General features: G+C 47.0%; 2 protein-coding genes across 2 annotated transcripts in view; both read left to right on the forward strand.

Moving 5' to 3' along the window:
- Positions 1-4378: 4378 nt before the first annotated feature.
- actb1 (actin, beta 1) lies at positions 4379-8242 on the forward strand. Its single transcript, XM_058380268.1, has 6 exons — positions 4379-4531; positions 5522-5646; positions 6124-6363; positions 6780-7218; positions 7316-7497; positions 7599-8242. The coding sequence occupies exons 2-6, from the start codon at positions 5524-5526 to the stop codon at positions 7740-7742; spliced, it is 1128 nt and encodes a 375-aa protein (XP_058236251.1). The 5' UTR covers positions 4379-4531; positions 5522-5523; the 3' UTR covers positions 7743-8242.
- Positions 8243-10312: 2070 nt separating this feature from the next.
- The window catches only part of fbxl18 (F-box and leucine-rich repeat protein 18), a 17569-nt gene continuing 5788 nt past the window's right edge, over positions 10313-22093 (forward strand). The window contains exons 1-3 of the mRNA XM_058380811.1: positions 10313-10518; positions 10963-11160; positions 11239-12782. Of these exons, the coding sequence (XP_058236794.1) occupies positions 10498-10518; positions 10963-11160; positions 11239-12782 (1763 nt within the window). The 5' untranslated portion in view covers positions 10313-10497. The remainder of the gene's footprint in view (positions 10519-10962; positions 11161-11238; positions 12783-22093) is intronic.

A 22093-nucleotide genomic window follows, 5' to 3' on the forward strand; every position in this document is an offset into this window, starting at 1 on the left:
GGCCTCACTGACCTCTCCACCTGCCTGTCTTCCTCATTCTCCTTCTCTGTGCCTGTGGTCTGTTCTAACCTTATAAGGAAATGGCTAATCATTAAATCATTAATGCCAGTCCTGCTCTGAAATATCAAATATCATACAACATATATATATATATATATGAGCGCGTTATTATCGTTGTATAAACCAATAAAACATCATGTGCCTGAGTGTGTGTTATAAATCAAATTATTTTATTCGATATGCATGTATGCTATACACATATAACTAAATAAATATAAACATTAAAAAAATAATTTCAGGTGAAATGTGTGTGTGTGTGTGTGTGAGAAATTTTCACTTTCCGCTTTCTCAGATCACGTGACGCCGGCGTTCGAACTCACCGAGTCACGTGACCCGCCGAGCGATCGCCTTAATAGGTCATCAGCTGAGCCGGTTCTCTTCCTGCCCTCTCTTTTAAAGGGACAGTAACAGCGCGTTCCTTTAGTAAGGGTCTCAGTTTAAAGTCACTTTCTGACCCTGTGGGATTTCTACAGAAAATAAATGCGATAAAATGAGCCATATTTCATAGATCTTAGTGTTAGTGTAGCTCTTTTCTTCTCTTTATGGCTGGGAATGAAGTCATCGTGGGTGTGACCAAGGATGGGTATCTGATGTGTCTGTCTGAGTGACCCCCCGTAGATGTTACCCATTTATAGTTATATTTAACTATGTTGTTGATCATCCACACTATAGCGCATTATAGCAGCTATAAACAGTCCTTCCCTCATCAGACACTGTAGAAGTAGGTTCTGTGGACCTCAATGATCCACTTTATTCTGTGGAGAAGTAGCTTTATATATTTCCCTTACTGGTAGACTGGAAGTAATGGTCTTTCTCAGACAGTCGACCTACTGTGACTTCACCTCATACACCTCATCATATTTTCACTTCCTTCTGGCTGGGAAAATTTCCCTCCACTTTCTTTTCATGCCATTTTTTATTTCTCTGTAATGATAAATAATAAGCCCCCCCACACACACATTATATAATGAGGCTAATGTGTCTTCAGACCGCTCCAAGGATCTGAATTTCTGTCAGAACAAAACATGACAGTGAGAACGACATGCACTCTATCTGCCTAGCCTAGCCATTAGCATGCTAGTTCCTGGGCTTCAGATGTTTTTTTGGGGTTTTTTAGGCTAGTTCCAACGGTCAGAGGGTTTATAATGCTCAGTGATGTTAGGGATCAGAAAAAGTTCCACACAAAAAAAGACTCATGGTCAGCAAGGGTCACAGTGGCACATTTACGCTGTCCACACTTACACTTTAGCGTTCCATGGACCGGTATTGATCATTAATACAATTTAATGTTCAATTATTTGCTTCAAAACAAAAAAAAATCTATTCACAAGTGAGGAATAGTTTACAAAAACAGCAGGACCTGGCAACCCTGATGATGCTCGGTATGGTGAGGAGTTTGGAATAAAGCTGTTAGCTAGTTAGGTTTAGCTAATGTTTTTAGTTTTTTTTGGTGAAAGAACCCCTTTCTAACCACCAGAAACTCAAATCAGTGTGATCTGTAGTGAAGATTCCTCAGTGAAGCCTTCTTGTTCTTTTACTTTCATTGTTTTTACTTTGTCTTGAGTGAAGACATTGAGCTTCAGTTCTCACGAGAGTGTTTATTTAGCTTTATTTATTTATTTGCATTTCTGAAGCTTTCCCCACTTCTGCTGCATAAAGAAGGATTGATCTGTGTGTGTGTGTGTGTGTGTGTGTGTGTTTTTGGGAAGTGTGCACAGTGTGAGGAGGCACAGGATGTAAAGGTCAGTCCACTATTGTAGACAGATGAAAAGGTGGAGGATTGTTCTGTACATGTTTACAGAATGCCCTGTGTGTGTTCAGTTTTAGCTTTTTTTGGAGTGGAAGCCCGACTTCCTCCTTTTCGTTTGAGGAGAGGAAGATTAGAGGAGGTTCCTAGTTCAGATTTGCTTCATGACTTGTCTTTGGCCTCGCCCTTCTTGAAAAAAATCCTTAAATGGCCTTCAGTTATTACCATGATATAGATATGCAGTGTGCTGATACCAGCCTACACACACACACACACACACACAGAGTGAGAGAGAGTCATACTAAATAACATTACCACAAATCCCTGAAACTGCAACACATACCGAAACAGATTGTGGAATACCCATCATACTTGGATGCATACACACACACACACACACACACACACACATCCGAGAGCTGCTGTTAGTCATCTGTTACGATCTCATTCCAGGTCAAAGGCCATGCCTGAGTCAGTGTGTATGATGCAGGATGTTTAGGTTTCTGACTGCTTTAGTTCCGAGTCAAATTCCTGAAGTGAAAATTAGCTCTTTTAATTAGAAATAAATCCATTTCTGATTCTGAAACATGCAAAATAAATAATAAATAAAAGATTAGTAATAGACTGTTGAGTCTATTAAGTCTGGTCTTAAAATTAAGTCTGGTCTTAATTTTCAGTAATGTGTATAGGATGGTTTTGTACAGAGGATATATTCAGTAGGTGTGATCATGTCTGAATGACTTTTTTAACCACTAGTGTTTTAGTTTTAATTGAAATTTTGGTTCAAAATGAAAGTAAAAGACGTACAAGGTACACATTTTTGTTGGGTTTTTTTTGGCTCACGTTGATCGTTTCATTCCAGACGTAGTAAACATTCCACACAGAGGTGTCATAGCATGTTAAAGTAAACTATTTCATTTGATTATTTTCTTTATTAATTTCTTTGTAGCTCAGTTGAACCGTAATCTGCATGGTTAGAAGCTCTGAAGTCATCCTGATGACAATTCATCAATTAACTTTAATCCTGTAATGCTAGCATCTGGGATAGAAATCACCGCTACTCTAATAACAATTCATTTGACTTATATACACCCCAACCCACACATTTTTCCACTACATAGCAAAATATTTCTAAATCTGTGCTGTGCTGTGCACATTTGATTATTTTTCCCCCATTCTTTTATGACAGCAATTCAGTGACAGTTGTGGATTTATTTAGCAAAACAAGCTGCGTAATACTTTTTAACCAGTTAGAGTTATAGTTAATGATGTGGTTCATCCATAACACAAGCCGGTTCATGTTATCACTTACAGTAGCAGCTATAAACCGTCAATTTATTATATGATTTCAACATGTTTTAAAAAGATTAGTTTAATCGATGAATTGAATAATTAATTTAATTGATCTGTAAACACGCTATTACTCTAAAAACAACAACATATTACATCCAGGGCATTAATATAAACCTGTAACCTGAATCACAGACCAATCGACACTTTCTGACCAGTTAGCTTTGTCTGTTAAAAAGTGGTGAGACACACACACACACACACACACACTATTTAGAGAAAGAATAAGTCATTCTCACAGACACTGAGTTAAGAGATTTCTATTTTTTTGTACTGAAACCTCTAGAATTAGAGTATTTTTAACACATGAACCTCCTTGGAACCATGAACACACCTCTATCAGGTCCACATTATGTTTACTTTTAGAGTGTGTGTCTAAAATAGCACACAAGTCATAGATCAAGCACATTAATGCATTTACTCATTAAAATGAATTATTATATATATATATATATATATATATATATATATATATATATATATATATATATATATATATATAATTTTTTTTTCATATAATAGAGTATAATGTGCTTTTTTTAACAAATGAATGGAATCAGCCACACCCACGTGACTTCAAACCCGGAAGTGGCTCATAATCATAGCGCAGGACTGAGATATGGGAGCATTAACTCACTAAAAAAAGGGGGGGAAGAAAGAAAGAAAGAAAGAAAGAAAAGCGCTGTTTTGCTCTGGTGGGGAATAAAACTCTACAGATATTGTTGCTTGATCATTATATATAAGAAACGTATTGCATTTATTAAAAGAACCGCTATGAATGAGTCGAGTCAGGAGTCGACTCTTTCACTGAACGGATTTAAAAAACGGAATCTGCGCGTGCAAATCACCGTCCCTAAATGAAAATAGGGTCACTTAACTTAATTCTATACATTATAAACATGATTAAAACCATCATCGTGCTGATTTTTTATCTAGCCTTATGGTCAGATTCAGCCTCGTAATGTTTATGCCTGGTTAGTGAACAGTTAACGCTTATATAACGCACCTGAAGTATATACATATCAAAAGACAGATTTTTTTTAATATATAAGGATATAATTCTGCATAATCCTGTATTGTTTTTTTAACCATCCTTTCCACACACACACACACACACACACACACACACACACAGCTCATCTCTTAACTTGAATTTCAAGCAATGAGCCTGAAACTTGCCAACTGGGTGACGGACAACCAATCAGATGGGGCGATGCCGAAAGTTTACCTTATATGGAAGTTGCCGGCCACAGTGCCGGGTATAAAAGCAGCGCCGTCCCAGGTCAGATGCTACTCTGAGTTTTGCTGTGCACCGAGCTGCAGGGGCTTTCTAATTTCCAACTGCATTCTTGCTAAAAACCCTCTGAATCATCGGTAAGATGCGCTTTATCTTTTTCCTAATTATGATTATAACCACATCAGCGTTCTGAACTGATTTGTATTTATGGACATTTTACTTAATAATGGGAATTACTAGTTAATTTCTTTTCCTCGTATTGTGTCTCGCGCATCTCTAGTGTAAATGATAACCTGACTGGATATACTGACGCTGTTAAATTGGGGTTTTTTTTTTTTTTTTGTAATTTGTAACAGAATACATTATTCTCAAGTGTTAAGCGAGAATATTTCCCTGACTGAACTAGCTTAAGAATGACTATATTAAGAGACGTTTTCTTGATATCCTGAGGTAATTTTTATCGTTTGCCTGAGTGGAAAATTCTCGAATCGTCCATTTCAGTGCCTGATAAGTTAGGAGGCTGTTTGAATGGTGGGTGTGGCTCTGCGTGCTGATGCGCTAAAGCCGGCATTCTTTCTGTCCTCTTTTTATCATATTTCGACTAGTTTAAGAATGCTTGTGATGGATTAAAATGCGTTGTAGTAATTGATTTATTTAAATGCATGAATTGCTGGCTAATATAAAACCTAAAAAAAAAAAAACCCTAAGATTGATGGATGAACTGGGTGACTAGTATTGCTTCTCTTTGCATCCGGAGAATTTTTACATTTTGTGACTTAAATCAAAGCTCTTTTGTGTGTGTGGGGGGGAAATGCTGAATAGTGCTGAGGGAATGGATAATGGTGTCCATTCAGCATGGCGCATAATGAGGCTGTGCAAAAAATGGGGAGTGGTCGCAGCTCACGAGCCGGTCGAACTTATTGCCATATAAGGCAATAGCGAGTCTGCCTGGCCACTTCCTTTGTCTCAAACCGCTCAGTTTTAGGGCTTTGCGCATGCGCGCCACCTGCTGGTGATCAAAAATCTAAAAGGGTGTGTGCATTCCTAAAGGCGGATGCTGAGCAACCTCTTGTTCTAAGTGACCGTGTGTGTGGTCAGTTTTTAATCTCTCTCCTGTTACCCAACAGCCATGGATGAGGAGATCGCTGCTCTGGTTGTGGACAATGGCTCCGGTATGTGCAAAGCCGGTTTTGCTGGAGATGATGCTCCTCGTGCCGTCTTCCCTTCCATTGTTGGTCGTCCCAGGCACCAGGTACGTTCCTGTGGTTCTTAAAAACCTTTTTTCTGTTTAACTGATATTACAAACTAGAGATTCTTTAACTTTTTTTTTCAGTGTAAAGAATTTCCAAGGATAACTCTGTAGCATGGTTTAGGTCTATTAACGATAGAGCAGCCTTATTCATAGCACATTGTATGAGCCATTATAGCATTTGTATCAGCACTTCCTGGCTTTATTACAATTGCATTCATTTTTTTTACCAACTTGTAACTATCACATGGCTTAAAAAAATTGGGAATCCCTGGCCTGTGCATTGTCCTCTTCCTGAGAATGACATGTCCTGGTGATTCAATTTGTTTTCACATTACAATAAGACATTTTGCATGGCTCTGCATTTGCATACAGGAATGAGTTGATGCAATAGCACCAGACACAGTTTGGCAATGTGCTGCAAAAGTTTAACTTGTGCACTTGTTTCAATTAATATTGAACGTGGCTTCTTTTATTTAGGGTGTGATGGTTGGCATGGGCCAGAAGGATTCCTATGTGGGAGATGAGGCCCAGAGCAAGAGAGGTATCCTGACCCTGAAGTACCCCATTGAGCATGGCATCGTCACCAACTGGGATGACATGGAGAAGATCTGGCACCACACCTTCTACAACGAGCTGCGTGTGGCCCCTGAGGAGCACCCTGTCCTCCTTACAGAGGCTCCCCTGAATCCCAAGGCCAACAGGGAGAAGATGACTCAGGTACAAGAAGTGCCATTTCACTTCCCCAAACTTTTTTTTTTTTTTTTCCCAATTTGTATTTGAATAAAATTTCTTAAATCTTTCTTCTCAGGCTTTCTATCCTATACTCTGAACTGTTTCTTTCTGTTTGGAGGCCACAGGTTCTTCATACTTTCTTCTGCATGGGATTTCCATCTTAACCCTGAACACTTTAACCTGAAGCATGTTTTGACTTTGCATTTTAAAGTTCATGGTGCAAATGACCTTTGTGTGGGGTGTTTTTATATTTAAAAAAAAAAAAAAAAAAAAAATGTAAGCACTGAACTGCTTACTACCAGTGTCAAACTCGAGCATGGCTTTAAAGCTAAAACACTTTAGGCTTGTTCTGCAGCTGAATGTCTCAAACTAATTCAAAGAATTCTCTCCTCTCCCCACAGATCATGTTCGAGACCTTCAACACCCCTGCCATGTACGTCGCCATCCAGGCTGTGCTGTCCCTGTACGCTTCTGGTCGTACCACAGGTATCGTGATGGACTCCGGAGATGGTGTCACCCACACTGTGCCCATCTATGAGGGTTATGCTCTGCCCCACGCTATCCTGCGTCTGGATCTGGCTGGCCGTGACCTCACCGACTACCTGATGAAGATCCTGACCGAGCGTGGCTACAGCTTCACCACCACAGCCGAGCGTGAAATCGTGCGTGACATCAAGGAGAAGCTGTGCTATGTTGCTCTGGACTTCGAGCAGGAGATGGGCACTGCTGCCTCCTCCTCCTCTCTGGAGAAGAGTTATGAGCTGCCTGATGGACAGGTCATCACCATTGGCAACGAGCGTTTCCGCTGCCCTGAGTCCCTCTTCCAGCCCTCTTTCCTGGGTAAATACTACTACTTGTCACTCAATCTATCTGCCTCTGACATTACATCCTCAGTTTGAATTTGAGAATTTACATTTATTCCTTTCCATTCCCTCAGGTATGGAGTCTTGTGGTATCCATGAGACCACCTTCAACTCCATCATGAAGTGTGACGTTGACATCCGTAAGGATCTGTATGCCAACACCGTGCTGTCTGGTGGTACCACCATGTACCCAGGCATTGCTGACCGCATGCAGAAGGAGATCACCTCCCTTGCCCCCTCCACCATGAAGATCAAGGTAAGGGTCACACCACTGACGTCGTCCGTTCCCCCCCCCCCCCCCCCAGAATGCCTTAAATGTATTTGTACATGACTGTAAAACCTTATTTCTCTGTTTAGATCATTGCTCCTCCTGAGCGCAAGTACTCTGTATGGATTGGTGGCTCCATCCTGGCCTCCCTCTCCACCTTCCAGCAGATGTGGATCAGCAAGCAGGAGTATGATGAGTCCGGCCCATCCATCGTCCACAGGAAGTGCTTCTAAACAGGACTGTAAACGCCACAGCCGAACCCCTGAGGTCGGCTTAAGAAACGACCAACATGCCTTCCCCTCTCAGATAAGACCACATGGGCATGGCTTCTGCTCTGTATGATGCACTGCCTTGGGGCAAGGAAACCGGAATTTCTCTGAAGTTTCTTTCTTACAGGGGGAGGAGCTTTCCCTAAGAGGACTCTATGTACATTTCTTTTTAGTCATTCCAAATAGTCATGTTTCACATGTTTCCATCCACTTCACCCACATCACTGTGGGCAATACATGACCTTGTTAGTGTTTATGTAAATTATGTACTCGATACAAATGTCTTTGTTTTTGTACCTCAGCCTTAAACTTGGTCCATTTGTTTTGTTCTACAGTGGAAGGGGGGAAAAAAAGCTTTACCTGTTAGCGTGAGCTTTCCTGGGGTTCTGGGTAAAGGATTTGTGAGCCAAGGTGTCTTTGTACACTGACATGAAAACAATAAAATGTGCACATGTAAAACTCAACTATTCAGTTTCTTTCCTTTTTTTTTTTTTTTTTTTTAAAACCCCCTGCAGTATGAAGTTTGAGCTATTCTTGGGTAAGCTACATCTTAATCTAACCTGTTTAATATTTGTGCTGTTCACCTGAACTCCCTAACTAACCTGAAAACTGTTAATCAACTGATCTGAAGTCTTGGACCACATCACTCCTCACACTGAAATGTCAGCTCTGTGTCTATAGAAACAATAGGCTCTTAGAACAAATGCCTTAATTATAAACATGTCTTGATTTCCTGCTGGTGCTATGGTCATCTGTTGCAGGAAACTAGTCCACTCTGGCTCCTCAGGATTAGAATTAAGCACTGCTTTTTTTTTTTGCCTACTTCTGAATCTGTTGTGCTTAGCTGGTTTTTAGCTGATAGCTGGAGCAATAACTTAGCACTGCTGGATCCTTTTATAGACAGACTACAAGTTATTAGATTAGTACTGCAAATGCACCACTCCTCCCAGGGTCTGCATATGAGCCAGAGACCTGCTTGATGGAGTGAGAATTGGTGCTGGAGTAAAGGATACGCCGATGAGATCAAGATCAATAGCTGTACACCTGATATGAAGTATATGATGTAACACCCAGAACTGTTGCCTGAATTGTGTGTATTATTCACAGAAACAAGAGCTGTACTGCAATCCAAAGACCTACAGAAACTAAACTGTAAGCATTTCAGGGCATAACTGGTGTTTCCTCATGATGTCAGTGATGAAACTCAATGCACTTACAGGAAGGAATGTTACAGGAAAACAATCAACACTTTGAGTTTATATTTATCCATTTATATAGTTATACTTGATAAAACAATCAGCCTTCTGCCCAATCAGAGCTTTGTGTAATATAATTTTCATTCTCAGTGTAGTTTAATATCAGTTTTATGAAAGAATGTAGCTACTATGATTTCCACTCCCTAACTGCCAAAAACAATTATATTGTGTTATTCTGAAACATTCCTTCTCTTTAGATTAAAGATTTCTTCTTTGGGCTTTTCCCTTCAGGGGTCTCCACAGCGAATCATCTCTCTCCACCTATCCCTATCTTCTGCATCCTCAACACTTACACCCACTAGCTTCATATCCTCATTTATTCCATCTATATGCCTTCCTCTTTGCCTCCTGCCTGGCAGCTCCATGTCCAACATTCTCCTACCAATATACTCACTCTCCCTGCTCTGGACATGTCCAAACCATCTTAATCTGTCCTCCAAACATCCAACATGAGCTGTCCCTCTGATGTACTCGTTCCTAATCCTGTCCAACCGTGTCACTCCCAAAGGGAACCTCAACATCTTCAGCTCTGCTATCTCCAGCTCTGACTCCTGTCTCTGTCTCAGTGACACTGTTTCTAAACCATACAGCATGGCCGGTCTCACCACTGTCTCATACACCTTCCTCTTGATTCTCCATCACACAAAGATTTATTCTGCTTAATTTAGGATAAATCACTCGTCTCAGTGGACTGACTCAAAATTCTCTATACTTCACTCACAAGTGCACTACATACAAGCAGGAAGAGCTGACATAACGAACATACAGTGAGCTACACTCACAAGTTTTGGGACACCCCTCCATATCCATGTCTTTATGGACCTTGCTTTGGTCACTGGTGTGCAGTCATGTTGGAACAGGAAGGGGTCATCCCCAAACTGTTCCCACAAAGAGCATGAAATTGTCCAAAATGTCTTGGTATGAAGCTGAAGCATTAAGAGTTCCTTTCACAGGAACTAAGGGGAGGAGCCCAACACCTGAACTCAATGATTTGGAGGGGTGTCCCAATACCTTTGGCACTACAGCGTATCTAGTGCGCTAGTGCCGTGTGCTGGAGTTACACCATGCTAGCCGTTGCTAAAAGTGCTAAAAAATATATATAATAATACTAATCAGATATCGCTATACAAGTTGAATTATGCTAATTACTAATGAGTCTTTAATTCAGTCACTTTAACATGTTTGCATGAACTAATAATGTTTTAATGAATAATAATAATAATAAAAATGATGCTAACATAAGGGGGAAGGAATTCGCTGCAACACCCGAAAGTTGGTACGTCTGTAAATACCTTCCTACTCCAGAGAGAAGCGCAGAACCACTAGTATTGTGTTAAGGAGTTAATATTCTCGCACTGTTTAAATGAGCTCCTTTTTGTTTTAGGAACATTAACATGGATTTATATTTATATATAATGTATATGTTTATGTGTATGGGGTGAAAAAACACACAAAAAGACGCCATGGAGAAGCCAATCGAGCCGGTAGGTAGCAGTTAGCGAGTTCCTCTCTGACTAGCAGGCGCTACAGTGAGGATGATCCTGACAGATAAAGGGTTAGATTTTACTCGTTATAATACAGACATCATTATTTTAAACAATTTATTCAAGGGTTTTGAGAACGCTATGATTTTAGGATTCCACACTGACGTTAGGGATGTAAATGAGAGAGATGAATAAATACAGAGCTGAGGTTTCATTTCATTTCATTGCTTTGAGTTGATTAATATTCACATTTCAGACAAATAGCACTAAATCACGTGTCCAGGAATCGAACATCTGTTTTATACTTACTGCAAAATGTCATTTTTTGTTTTGTATGTCTATATTTTTCTGGCCCTGAAATGAGCCCCGCCCCCTCCCTGGAACATACCTACTGAGCTCCATGTGTTAGAGACTCTTGTGTGTGTGTTCTGTGTCTCTCCTCAGGCCCAGTGCTCTCCGGAGAGTATCTCTCAGTGCTCTGTCACCATCTCTGACTTCTCTGACGAGATTTTACTGCACATCCTGAGCTACATCCCCAGCTACGACCTGGTGCTGAGCGTGAGCCGCGTATGTCGGAAACTTCAGAGTCTGTGTCAGGACAAGAGCCTGATTTCTCACATCCAGCTCCATAAGGAGTACCGAGTGAGTACTGAAAGCTCCTGTTTATCGAGTTTTACAGCTTTCACTATGACGTGTCTTGACTTTTCCTTCACCTCGCAGGCGTCTGATGAAGCAGTGAAGAGGCTGCTGAAGGAGCTGTCCGGTGAAGTCCAGACTCTGGATGCCAGTGGCTGTTACTGGTTGTCTGGCAGTACGCTGGATGTTGTAACCCGCTGCGTCGGACTGGTCCGGCTGGACGTGTCAGGCTGGCGCGTGACTCCAGCGCGTCTCTCACGTCTCCTGGGCTCGCTGCGGCAGCTTCGCTCGCTGGCGCTGGACATCGGCACGGGATTCGACTTGCAGCAGCTGAGCGATGAGGGCAAAGCGGCCCTGGCGAGGCTCGGGGAGCTCAAACAGACGCTGCTGACGCCCTCGTATGGCGTGGTGCCCTGCTGTGGCGCCCTACAGAGATTAAGTCTGTACTTGGAAGTGGCTGAGGGTTGGCACGAGCCCTGTGCCCACCTCCAGCTGATAGTGGGGCAAAGCAGCGTACCCCGCTACCATAACCTGCACTGGTTCTCCGCACGCCTGGCACCTGGAGAGGTCAACCGCGCCTTGCTCAGCCTCTACCTGGCTGCTTTCAGCATGCGCGTCCCTGAGGGCCTCACCGGGTTGGTTGTCGCCATGCCCGGTCCTGCTCCGCCCACTCCCGCTTCCGCTGGTTTATTGACTCAGGGCATCATATCGGCCGGAGGTGCGATCGGTGCCTTTCAGCTTCCTCAGACGTGGTTAGATGGCGCCACGTTGAGGCGGGTTTTGGGATACGGATGTCCGGCCTACTTGAACGTGTCTCGGTGTGCGGTGCCGGGATTCGAGCCGCTGTGCGTGTTGCTGGGGGCCGGGTGTGAACTGTCACCGCTGCGTAGTCTCAATCTGCGTGGGAAAACCGAGGAGGAAGTGGACGCGGAGGACATCAGGACTCTTACCGAATCGTGCCCGCGACTCGCCCACTTCAACCTGTCCTCCACACACTACCATCACACCGCTCCCGAAAAGCCCGACGGCCATCTGTGTGTGGCTCTCGGATATCTCGGTCGTCTTCGGTCACTAGCACTGCCGGCTTGCGCGCTGTCACGGGGGCCGCCAGTTCAGTCAGACAAGCCGGACCTGGCTACAAAACTGTGCTCCGAGTCGCTCCTGCTCGGGCTGAAGAAGACGCGCCGTGTCGGCGTTCCGGCCTACCAGCCCATGATTGACAGCACGGGGGCTCTGAAGGAAGAACAGGAAGGTGAAGTGGAGTCCTTCCTGCGCCCGCTGATAAATGGCTGCCCGTATCTGGTCGAGCTGGAGCTGATCGGAACTGGGTTCTTGTCGGCCATGCCGAGGTACGACCCAGCCATGCGTAAGGATCCCGCCGCCTGCCCCTGGTCCTTCCAGGTCGGAGATGCCCAGCTGGCGGCTTTGGGAAAACTCCGCTTTTTGAGAAGGCTGACCCTGGCTCACCTGCCCGGGGTCCTAAAGGGTACCGGCCTCATTCAGCTGGTCCTGGGGTGCAGGGACCTTCAGGCGTTATCTCTGGCCAACCTGGGGTCCTTAAAGACTGTGAATTACACTGCAGCTCTGCAGGAGGCTCTTAAACACTGCACACAGCTCAGGGAGTTCAGGTGAACACACACACACACACACACACACAGCTCAGGGAGTTCAGGTGAACACACACACACACACACACACACACACACAGCTCAGGGAGTTCAGGTGAACACACACACACACACACACACACACACACACACACACAGCTCAGGGAGTTCAGGTGAACACACACACACACACACACACAGCTCAGGGAGTTCAGGTGAACACACACACACACACACACACACAGCTCAGGGAGTTCAGGTGAACACACACACACACACACACACACAGCTCAGGGAGTTCAGGTGAACACACACACACACACACACACACAGCTCAGGGAGTTCAGGTGAACACACACACACACACACACACAGCTCAGGGAGTTCAGGTGAACACACACACACACACACACACAGCTCAGGGAGTTCAGGTGAACACACACACACACACACAGCTCAGGGAGTTCAGGTGAACACACACACACACACACACACACACAGCTCAGGGAGTTCAGGTGAACACACACACACACACACAGCTCAGGGAGTTCAGGTGAACACACACACACACACACACACACAGCTCAGGGAGTTCAGGTGAACACACACACACACACACACAGCTCAGGGAGTTCAGGTGAACACACACACACACACACACACACAGCTCAGGGAGTTCAGGTGAACACACACACACACACACACACACAGCTCAGGGAGTTCAGGTGAACACACACACACACACACACAGCTCAGGGAGTTCAGGTGAACACACACACACACACACACAGCTCAGGGAGTTCAGGTGCACACACACACACACACACACAGCTCAGGGAGTTCAGGTGCACACACACACACACACACACAGCTCAGGGAGTTCAGGTGCACACACACACACACACACACAGCTCAGGGAGTTCAGGTGCACACACACACACACACACACACACACAGCTCAGGGAGTTCAGGTGAACACACACACACACACACACACAGCTCAGGGAGTTCAGGTGAACACACACACACACACACACACAGCTCAGGGAGTTCAGGTGAACACACACACACACACACACACACACAGCTCAGGGAGTTCAGGTGAACACACACACACACACACACACACACACCTCAGGGAGTTCAGGTGAACACACACACACACACACACACAGCTCAGGGAGTTCAGGTGAACACACACACACACACACACACACACACAGCTCAGGGAGTTCAGGTGAACACACACACACACACACACACACACAGCTCAGGGAGTTCAGGTGAACACACACACACACACACACAGCTCAGGGAGTTCAGGTGAACACACACACACACACACACACAGCTCAGGGAGTTCAGGTGAACACACACACACACACACACACAGCTCAGGGAGTTCAGGTGAACACACACACACACACACAGCTCAGGGAGTTCAGGTGAACACACACACACACACACACACAGCTCAGGGAGTTCAGGTGAACACACACACACACACACACACAGCTCAGAGAGGTCAGGGGAACACACACACACACACACACACAGCTCAGGGAGTTCAGGTGAACACACACACACACACACACAGCTCAGGGAGTTCAGGTGAAACACACACACACACACACACACACAGCTCAGGGAGTTCAGGTGAACACACACACACACACACACACAGCTCAGGGAGTTCAGGTGAACACACACACACACACACACAGCTCAGGGAGTTCAGGTGAACACACACACACACACACACACACACAGCTCAGGGAGTTCAGGTGAACACACACACACACACACACACACACACACACAGCTCAGGGAGTTCAGGTGAACACACACACACACACACACACAGCTCAGGGAGTTCAGGTGAACACACACACACACACACACACAGCTCAGGGAGTTCAGGTGAACACACACACACACACACACACACAGCTCAGGGAGTTCAGGTGAACACACACACACACACACACACAGCTCAGGGAGATCAGGTGAACACACACACACACACACACACACACAGCTCAGGGAGTTCAGGTGAACACACACACACACACACACACACAGCTCAGGGAGTTCAGGTGAACACACACACACACACACACACACAGCTCAGGGAGTTCAGGTGAACACACACACACACACACACACACAGCTCAGGGAGTTCAGGTGAACACACACACACACACACACACAGCTCAGGGAGTTCAGGTGAACACACACACACACACACACACACAGCTCAGGGAGTTCAGGTGAACACACACACACACACACACACAGCTCAGGGAGTTCAGGTGAACACACACACACACACACACACACAGCTCAGGGAGTTCAGGTGAACACACACACACACACACACACAGCTCAGGGAGTTCAGGTGAACACACACACACACACACACACACAGCTCAGGGAGTTCAGGTGAACACACACACACACACACACACAGCTCAGGGAGTTCAGGTGAACACACACACACACACACACACACAGCTCAGGGAGTTCAGGTGAACACACACACACACACACACACAGCTCAGGGAGTTCAGGTGAACACACACACACACACACACACACAGCTCAGGGAGTTCAGGTGAACACACACACACACACACACAGCTCAGGGAGTTCAGGTGAACACACACACACACACACACACACAGCTCAGGGAGTTCAGGTGAACACACACACACACACACACACACAGCTCAGGGAGTTCAGGTGAACACACACACACACACACAGCTCAGGGAGTTCAGGTGAACACACACACACACACACAGCTCAGGGAGTTCAGGTGAACACACACACACACACACAGCTCAGGGAGTTCAGGTGAACACACACACACACACACAGCTCAGGGAGTTCAGGTGAACACACACACACACACACAGCTCAGGGAGTTCAGGTGAACACACACACACACACACACACAGCTCAGGGAGTTCAGGTGAACACACACACACACACACACACACAGCTCAGGGAGTTCAGGTGAACACACACACACACACACACAGCTCAGGGAGTTCAGGTGAACACACACACACACACACACACACACAGCTCAGGGAGTTCAGGTGAACACACACACACACACACACACACACAGCTCAGGGAGTTCAGGTGAACACACACACACACACACACACACAGCTCAGGGAGTTCAGGTGAACACACACACACACACACACACAGCTCAGGGAGTTCAGGTGAACACACACACACACACACACACACAGCTCAGGGAGTTCAGGTGAACACACACACACACACACACAGCTCAGGGAGTTCAGGTGAACACACACACACACACACACAGCTCAGGGAGTTCAGGTGAACACACACACACACACACACACACAGCTCAGGGAGTTCAGGTGAACACACACACACACACACACACACAGCTCAGGGAGTTCAGGTGAACACACACACACACACACACACACAGCTCAGGGAGTTCAGGTGAACACACACACACACACACACAGCTCAGGGAGTTCAGGTGAACACACACACACACACACACAGCTCAGGGAGTTCAGGTGAACACACACACACACACACACACACACACAGCTCAGGGAGTTCAGGTGAACACACACACACACACACACACACACAGCTCAGGGAGTTCAGGTGAACACACACACACACACACACAGCTCAGGGAGTTCAGGTGAACACACACACACACACACACAGCTCAGGGAGTTCAGGTGAACACACACACACACACACACACAGCTCAGGGAGTTCAGGTGAACACACACACACACACACACACACACACACAGCTCAGGGAGTTCAGGTGAACACACACACACACACACACACACAGCTCAGGGAGTTCAGGTGAACACACACACACACACACACACACACACACAGCTCAGGGAGTTCAGGTGAACACACACACACACACACACACACACAGCTCAGGGAGTTCAGGTGAACACACACACACACACACAGCTCAGGGAGTTCAGGTGAACACACACACACACACACACACAGCTCAGGGAGTTCAGGTGAACACACACACACACACACACAGCTCAGGGAGTTCAGGTGAACACACACACACACACACACACACAGCTCAGGGAGTTCAGGTGAACACACACACACACACACACACACAGCTCAGGGAGTTCAGGTGAACACACACACACACACACACACAGCTCAGGGAGTTCAGGTGAACACACACACACACACACACACAGCTCAGGGAGTTCAGGTGAACACACACACACACACACACACACACAGCTCAGGGAGTTCAGGTGAACACACACACACACACACACACAGCTCAGGGAGTTCAGGTGAACACACACACACACACACACAGCTCAGGGAGTTCAGGTGAACACACACACACACACACACACAGCTCAGGGAGTTCAGGTGAACACACACACACACACACACAGCTCAGGGAGTTCAGGTGAACACACACACACACACACACAGCTCAGGGAGTTCAGGTGAACACACACACACACACACACACAGCTCAGGGAGTTCAGGTGAACACACACACACACACACACACACAGCTCAGGGAGTTCAGGTGAACACACACACACACACACACACACACACAGCTCAGGGAGTTCAGGTGAACACACACACACACACACACACACACAGCTCAGGGAGTTCAGGTGAACACACACACACACACACACAGCTCAGGGAGTTCAGGTGAACACACACACACACACACACAGCTCAGGGAGTTCAGGTGAACACACACACACACACACACAGCTCAGGGAGTTCAGGTGAACACACACACACACACACACACAGCTCAGGGAGTTCAGGTGAACACACACACACACACACACACAGCTCAGGGAGTTCAGGTGAACACACACACACACACACACAGCTCAGGGAGTTCAGGTGAACACACACACACACACACACACACACAGCTCAGGGAGTTCAGGTGAACACACACACACACACACACAGCTCAGGGAGTTCAGGTGAACACACACACACACACACACACACAGCTCAGGGAGTTCAGGTGAACACACACACACACACAGCTCAGGGAGTTCAGGTGAACACACACACACACACACACACACAGCTCAGGGAGTTCAGGTGAACACACACACACACACACACACACAGCTCAGGGAGTTCAGGTGAACACACACACACACACACACAGCTCAGGGAGTTCAGGTGAACACACACACACACACACACAGCTCAGGGAGTTCAGGTGAACACACACACACACACACACAGCTCAGGGAGTTCAGGTGAACACACACACACACACACACACACACAGCTCAGGGAGTTCAGGTGAACACACACACACACACACACACAGCTCAGGGAGTTCAGGTGAACACACACACACACACACACAGCTCAGGGAGTTCAGGTGAACACACACACACACACACACACACAGCTCAGGGAGTTCAGGTGAACACACACACACACACAGCTCAGGGAGTTCAGGTGAACACACACACACACACACACACAGCTCAGGGAGTTCAGGTGAACACACACACACACACACACACACAGCTCAGGGAGTTCAGGTGAACACACACACACACACACACACACAGCTCAGGGAGTTCAGGTGAACACACACACACACACACACACACAGCTCAGGGAGTTCAGGTGAACACACACACACACACACACACAGCTCAGGGAGTTCAGGTGAACACACACACACACACACACAGCTCAGGGAGTTCAGGTGAACACACACACACACACACACACACAGCTCAGGGAGTTCAGGTGAACACACACACACACACACACACACACAGCTCAGGGAGTTCAGGTGAACACACACACACACACACACACACACACAGCTCAGGGAGTTCAGGTGAACACACACACACACACACACACACACAGCTCAGGGAGTTCAGGTGAACACACACACACACACACACACACACACACCTCAGGGAGTTCAGGTGAACACACACACACACACACACACACACACACCTCAGGGAGTTCAGGTGAACACACACACACACACACACACACACAGCTCAGGGAGTTCAGGTGAACACACACACACACACACACACACACACAGCTCAGGGAGTTCAGGTGAACACACACACACACACACACACACAGCTCAGGGAGTTCAGGTGAACACACACACACACACACACAGCTCAGGGAGTTCAGGTGAACACACACACACACACACACACAGCTCAGGGAGTTCAGGTGAACACACACACACACACACACACACAGCTCAGGGAGTTCAGGTGAACACACACACACACACACACACACAGCTCAGGGAGTTCAGGTGAACACACACACACACACACACACACAGCTCAGGGAGTTCAGGTGAACACACACACACACACACACACACACAGCTCAGGGAGTTCAGGTGAACACACCCACACACACACACACACAGCTCAGGGAGTTCAGGTGAACACACACACACACACACACACACACAGCTCAGGGAGTTCAGGTGAACACACACACACACACACACACACACAGCTCAGGGAGTTCAGGTGAACACACACACACACACACACAGCTCAGGGAGTTCAGGTGAACACACACACACACACACACAGCTCAGGGAGTTCAGGTGAACACACACACACACACACACACACAGCTCAGGGAGTTCAGGTGAACACACACACACACACACACAGCTCAGGGAGTTCAGGTGAACACACACACACACACACACACAGCTCAGGAGTTCAGGTGAACACACACACACACACACACAGCTCAGGGAGTTCAGGTGAACACACACACACACACACACACACACACCTCAGGGAGTTCAGGTGAACACACACACACACACACACACACACACACAGCTCAGGGAGTTCAGGTGAACACACACACACACACACACACACACAGCTCAGGGAGTTCAGGTGAACACACACACACACACACACACACAGCTCAGGGAGTTCAGGTGAACACACACACACACACACACACACACAGCTCAGGGAGTTCAGGTGAAACACACACACACACACACACACACACAGCTCAGGGAGTTCAGGTGAACACACACACACACACACACACAGCTCAGGGAGTTCAGGTGAACACACACACACACACACACACACACGCTCAGGGAGTTCAGGTGAACACACACACACACACACACACAGCTCAGGGAGTTCAGGTGAAACACACACACACACACACACACACACAGCTCAGGGAGTTCAGGTGAACACACACACACACACACACACAGCTCAGGGAGTTCAGGTGAACACACACACACACACACACACACAGCTCAGGGAGTTCAGGTGGACACACACACACACACACACACACACAGCTCAGGGAGTTCAGGTGAACACACACACACACACACACACAGCTCAGGGAGTTCAGGTGAACACACACACACACACACACACAGCTCAGGGAGTTCAGGTGAACACACACACACACACACACACACACACACAGCTCAGGGAGTTCAGGTGAACACACACACACACACACACACAGCTCAGGGAGTTCAGGTGAACACACACACACACACACACACACACAGCTCAGGGAGTTCAGGTGAACACACACACACACACACACACACACACAGCTCAGGGAGTTCAGGTGAACACACACACACACACACACACAGCTCAGGGAGTTCAGGTGAACACACACACACACACACACACAGCTCAGGGAGTTCAGGTGAACACACACACACACACACACACAGCTCAGGGAGTTCAGGTGAACACACACACACACACACACACACACAGCTCAGGGAGTTCAGGTGAACACACACACACACACACACACACAGCTCAGGGAGTTCAGGTGAACACACACACACACACAGCTCAGGGAGTTCAGGTGAACACACACACACACACACACACAGCTCAGGGAGTTCAGGTGAACACACACACACACACACACACAGCTCAGGGAGTTCAGGTGAACACACACACACACACACACACACACAGCTCAGGGAGGGCAGGTGAACACACACACACACACACACACAGCACAGGGAGTTCAGGTGAACACACACACACACACACACACAGCTCAGGGAGTTCAGGTGAACACACACACACACACACAGACACACTGCTCAGGGAGTTCAGGGGCACACACACACACACACACACACACACAGCTCAGGGAGTTCAGGTGAACACACACACACACACACACACAGCTCAGGGAGTTCAGGTGAACACACACACACACACACACACACAGCTCAGGGAGTTCAGGTGAACACACACACACACACACAGCTCAGGGAGTTCAGGTGAACACACACACACACACACACACAGCTCAGGGAGTTCAGGTGAACACACACACACACACACACACAGCTCAGGGAGTTCAGGTGAACACACACACACACACACACACAGCTCAGGGAGTTCAGGTGAACACACACACACACACACACACAGCTCAGGGAGTTCAGGTGAACACACACACACACACACACACACAGCTCAGGGAGTTCAGGTGAACACACACACACACACACACACACAGCTCAGGGAGTTCAGGTGAACACACACACACACACACACACACAGCTCAGGGAGTTCAGGTGAACACACACACACACACACACAGCTCAGGGAGTTCAGGTGAACACACACACACACACACACACACACACAGCTCAGGGAGTTCAGGTGAACACACACACACACACACACACACACAGCTCAGGGAGTTCAGGTGAACACACACACACACACAGCTCAGGGAGTTCAGGTGAACACACACACACACACACACAGCTCAGGGAGTTCAGGTGAACACACACACACACAGCTCAGGGAGTTCAGGTGAACACACACACACACACACACACACAGCTCAGGGAGTTCAGGTGAACACACACACACACACACAGCTCAGGGAGTTCAGGTGAACACACACACACACACACACACACAGCTCAGGGAGTTCAGGTGAACACACACACACACACACACACACACAGCTCAGGGAGTTCAGGTGAACACACACACACACACACACACACAGCTCAGGGAGTTCAGGTGAACACACACACACACACACACACACACAGCTCAGGGAGTTCAGGTGAACACACACACACACACACACACACACAGCTCAGGGAGTTCAGGTGAACACACACACACACACACACACACACAGCTCAGGGAGTTCAGGTGAACACACACACACACACACACACACACAGCTCAGGGAGTTCAGGTGAACAC

This window comes from Hemibagrus wyckioides, linkage group LG26 (genome assembly GCF_019097595.1).
Source record: "Hemibagrus wyckioides isolate EC202008001 linkage group LG26, SWU_Hwy_1.0, whole genome shotgun sequence".
In the NCBI taxonomy this organism is placed as follows: domain Eukaryota; kingdom Metazoa; phylum Chordata; class Actinopteri; order Siluriformes; family Bagridae; genus Hemibagrus; species Hemibagrus wyckioides.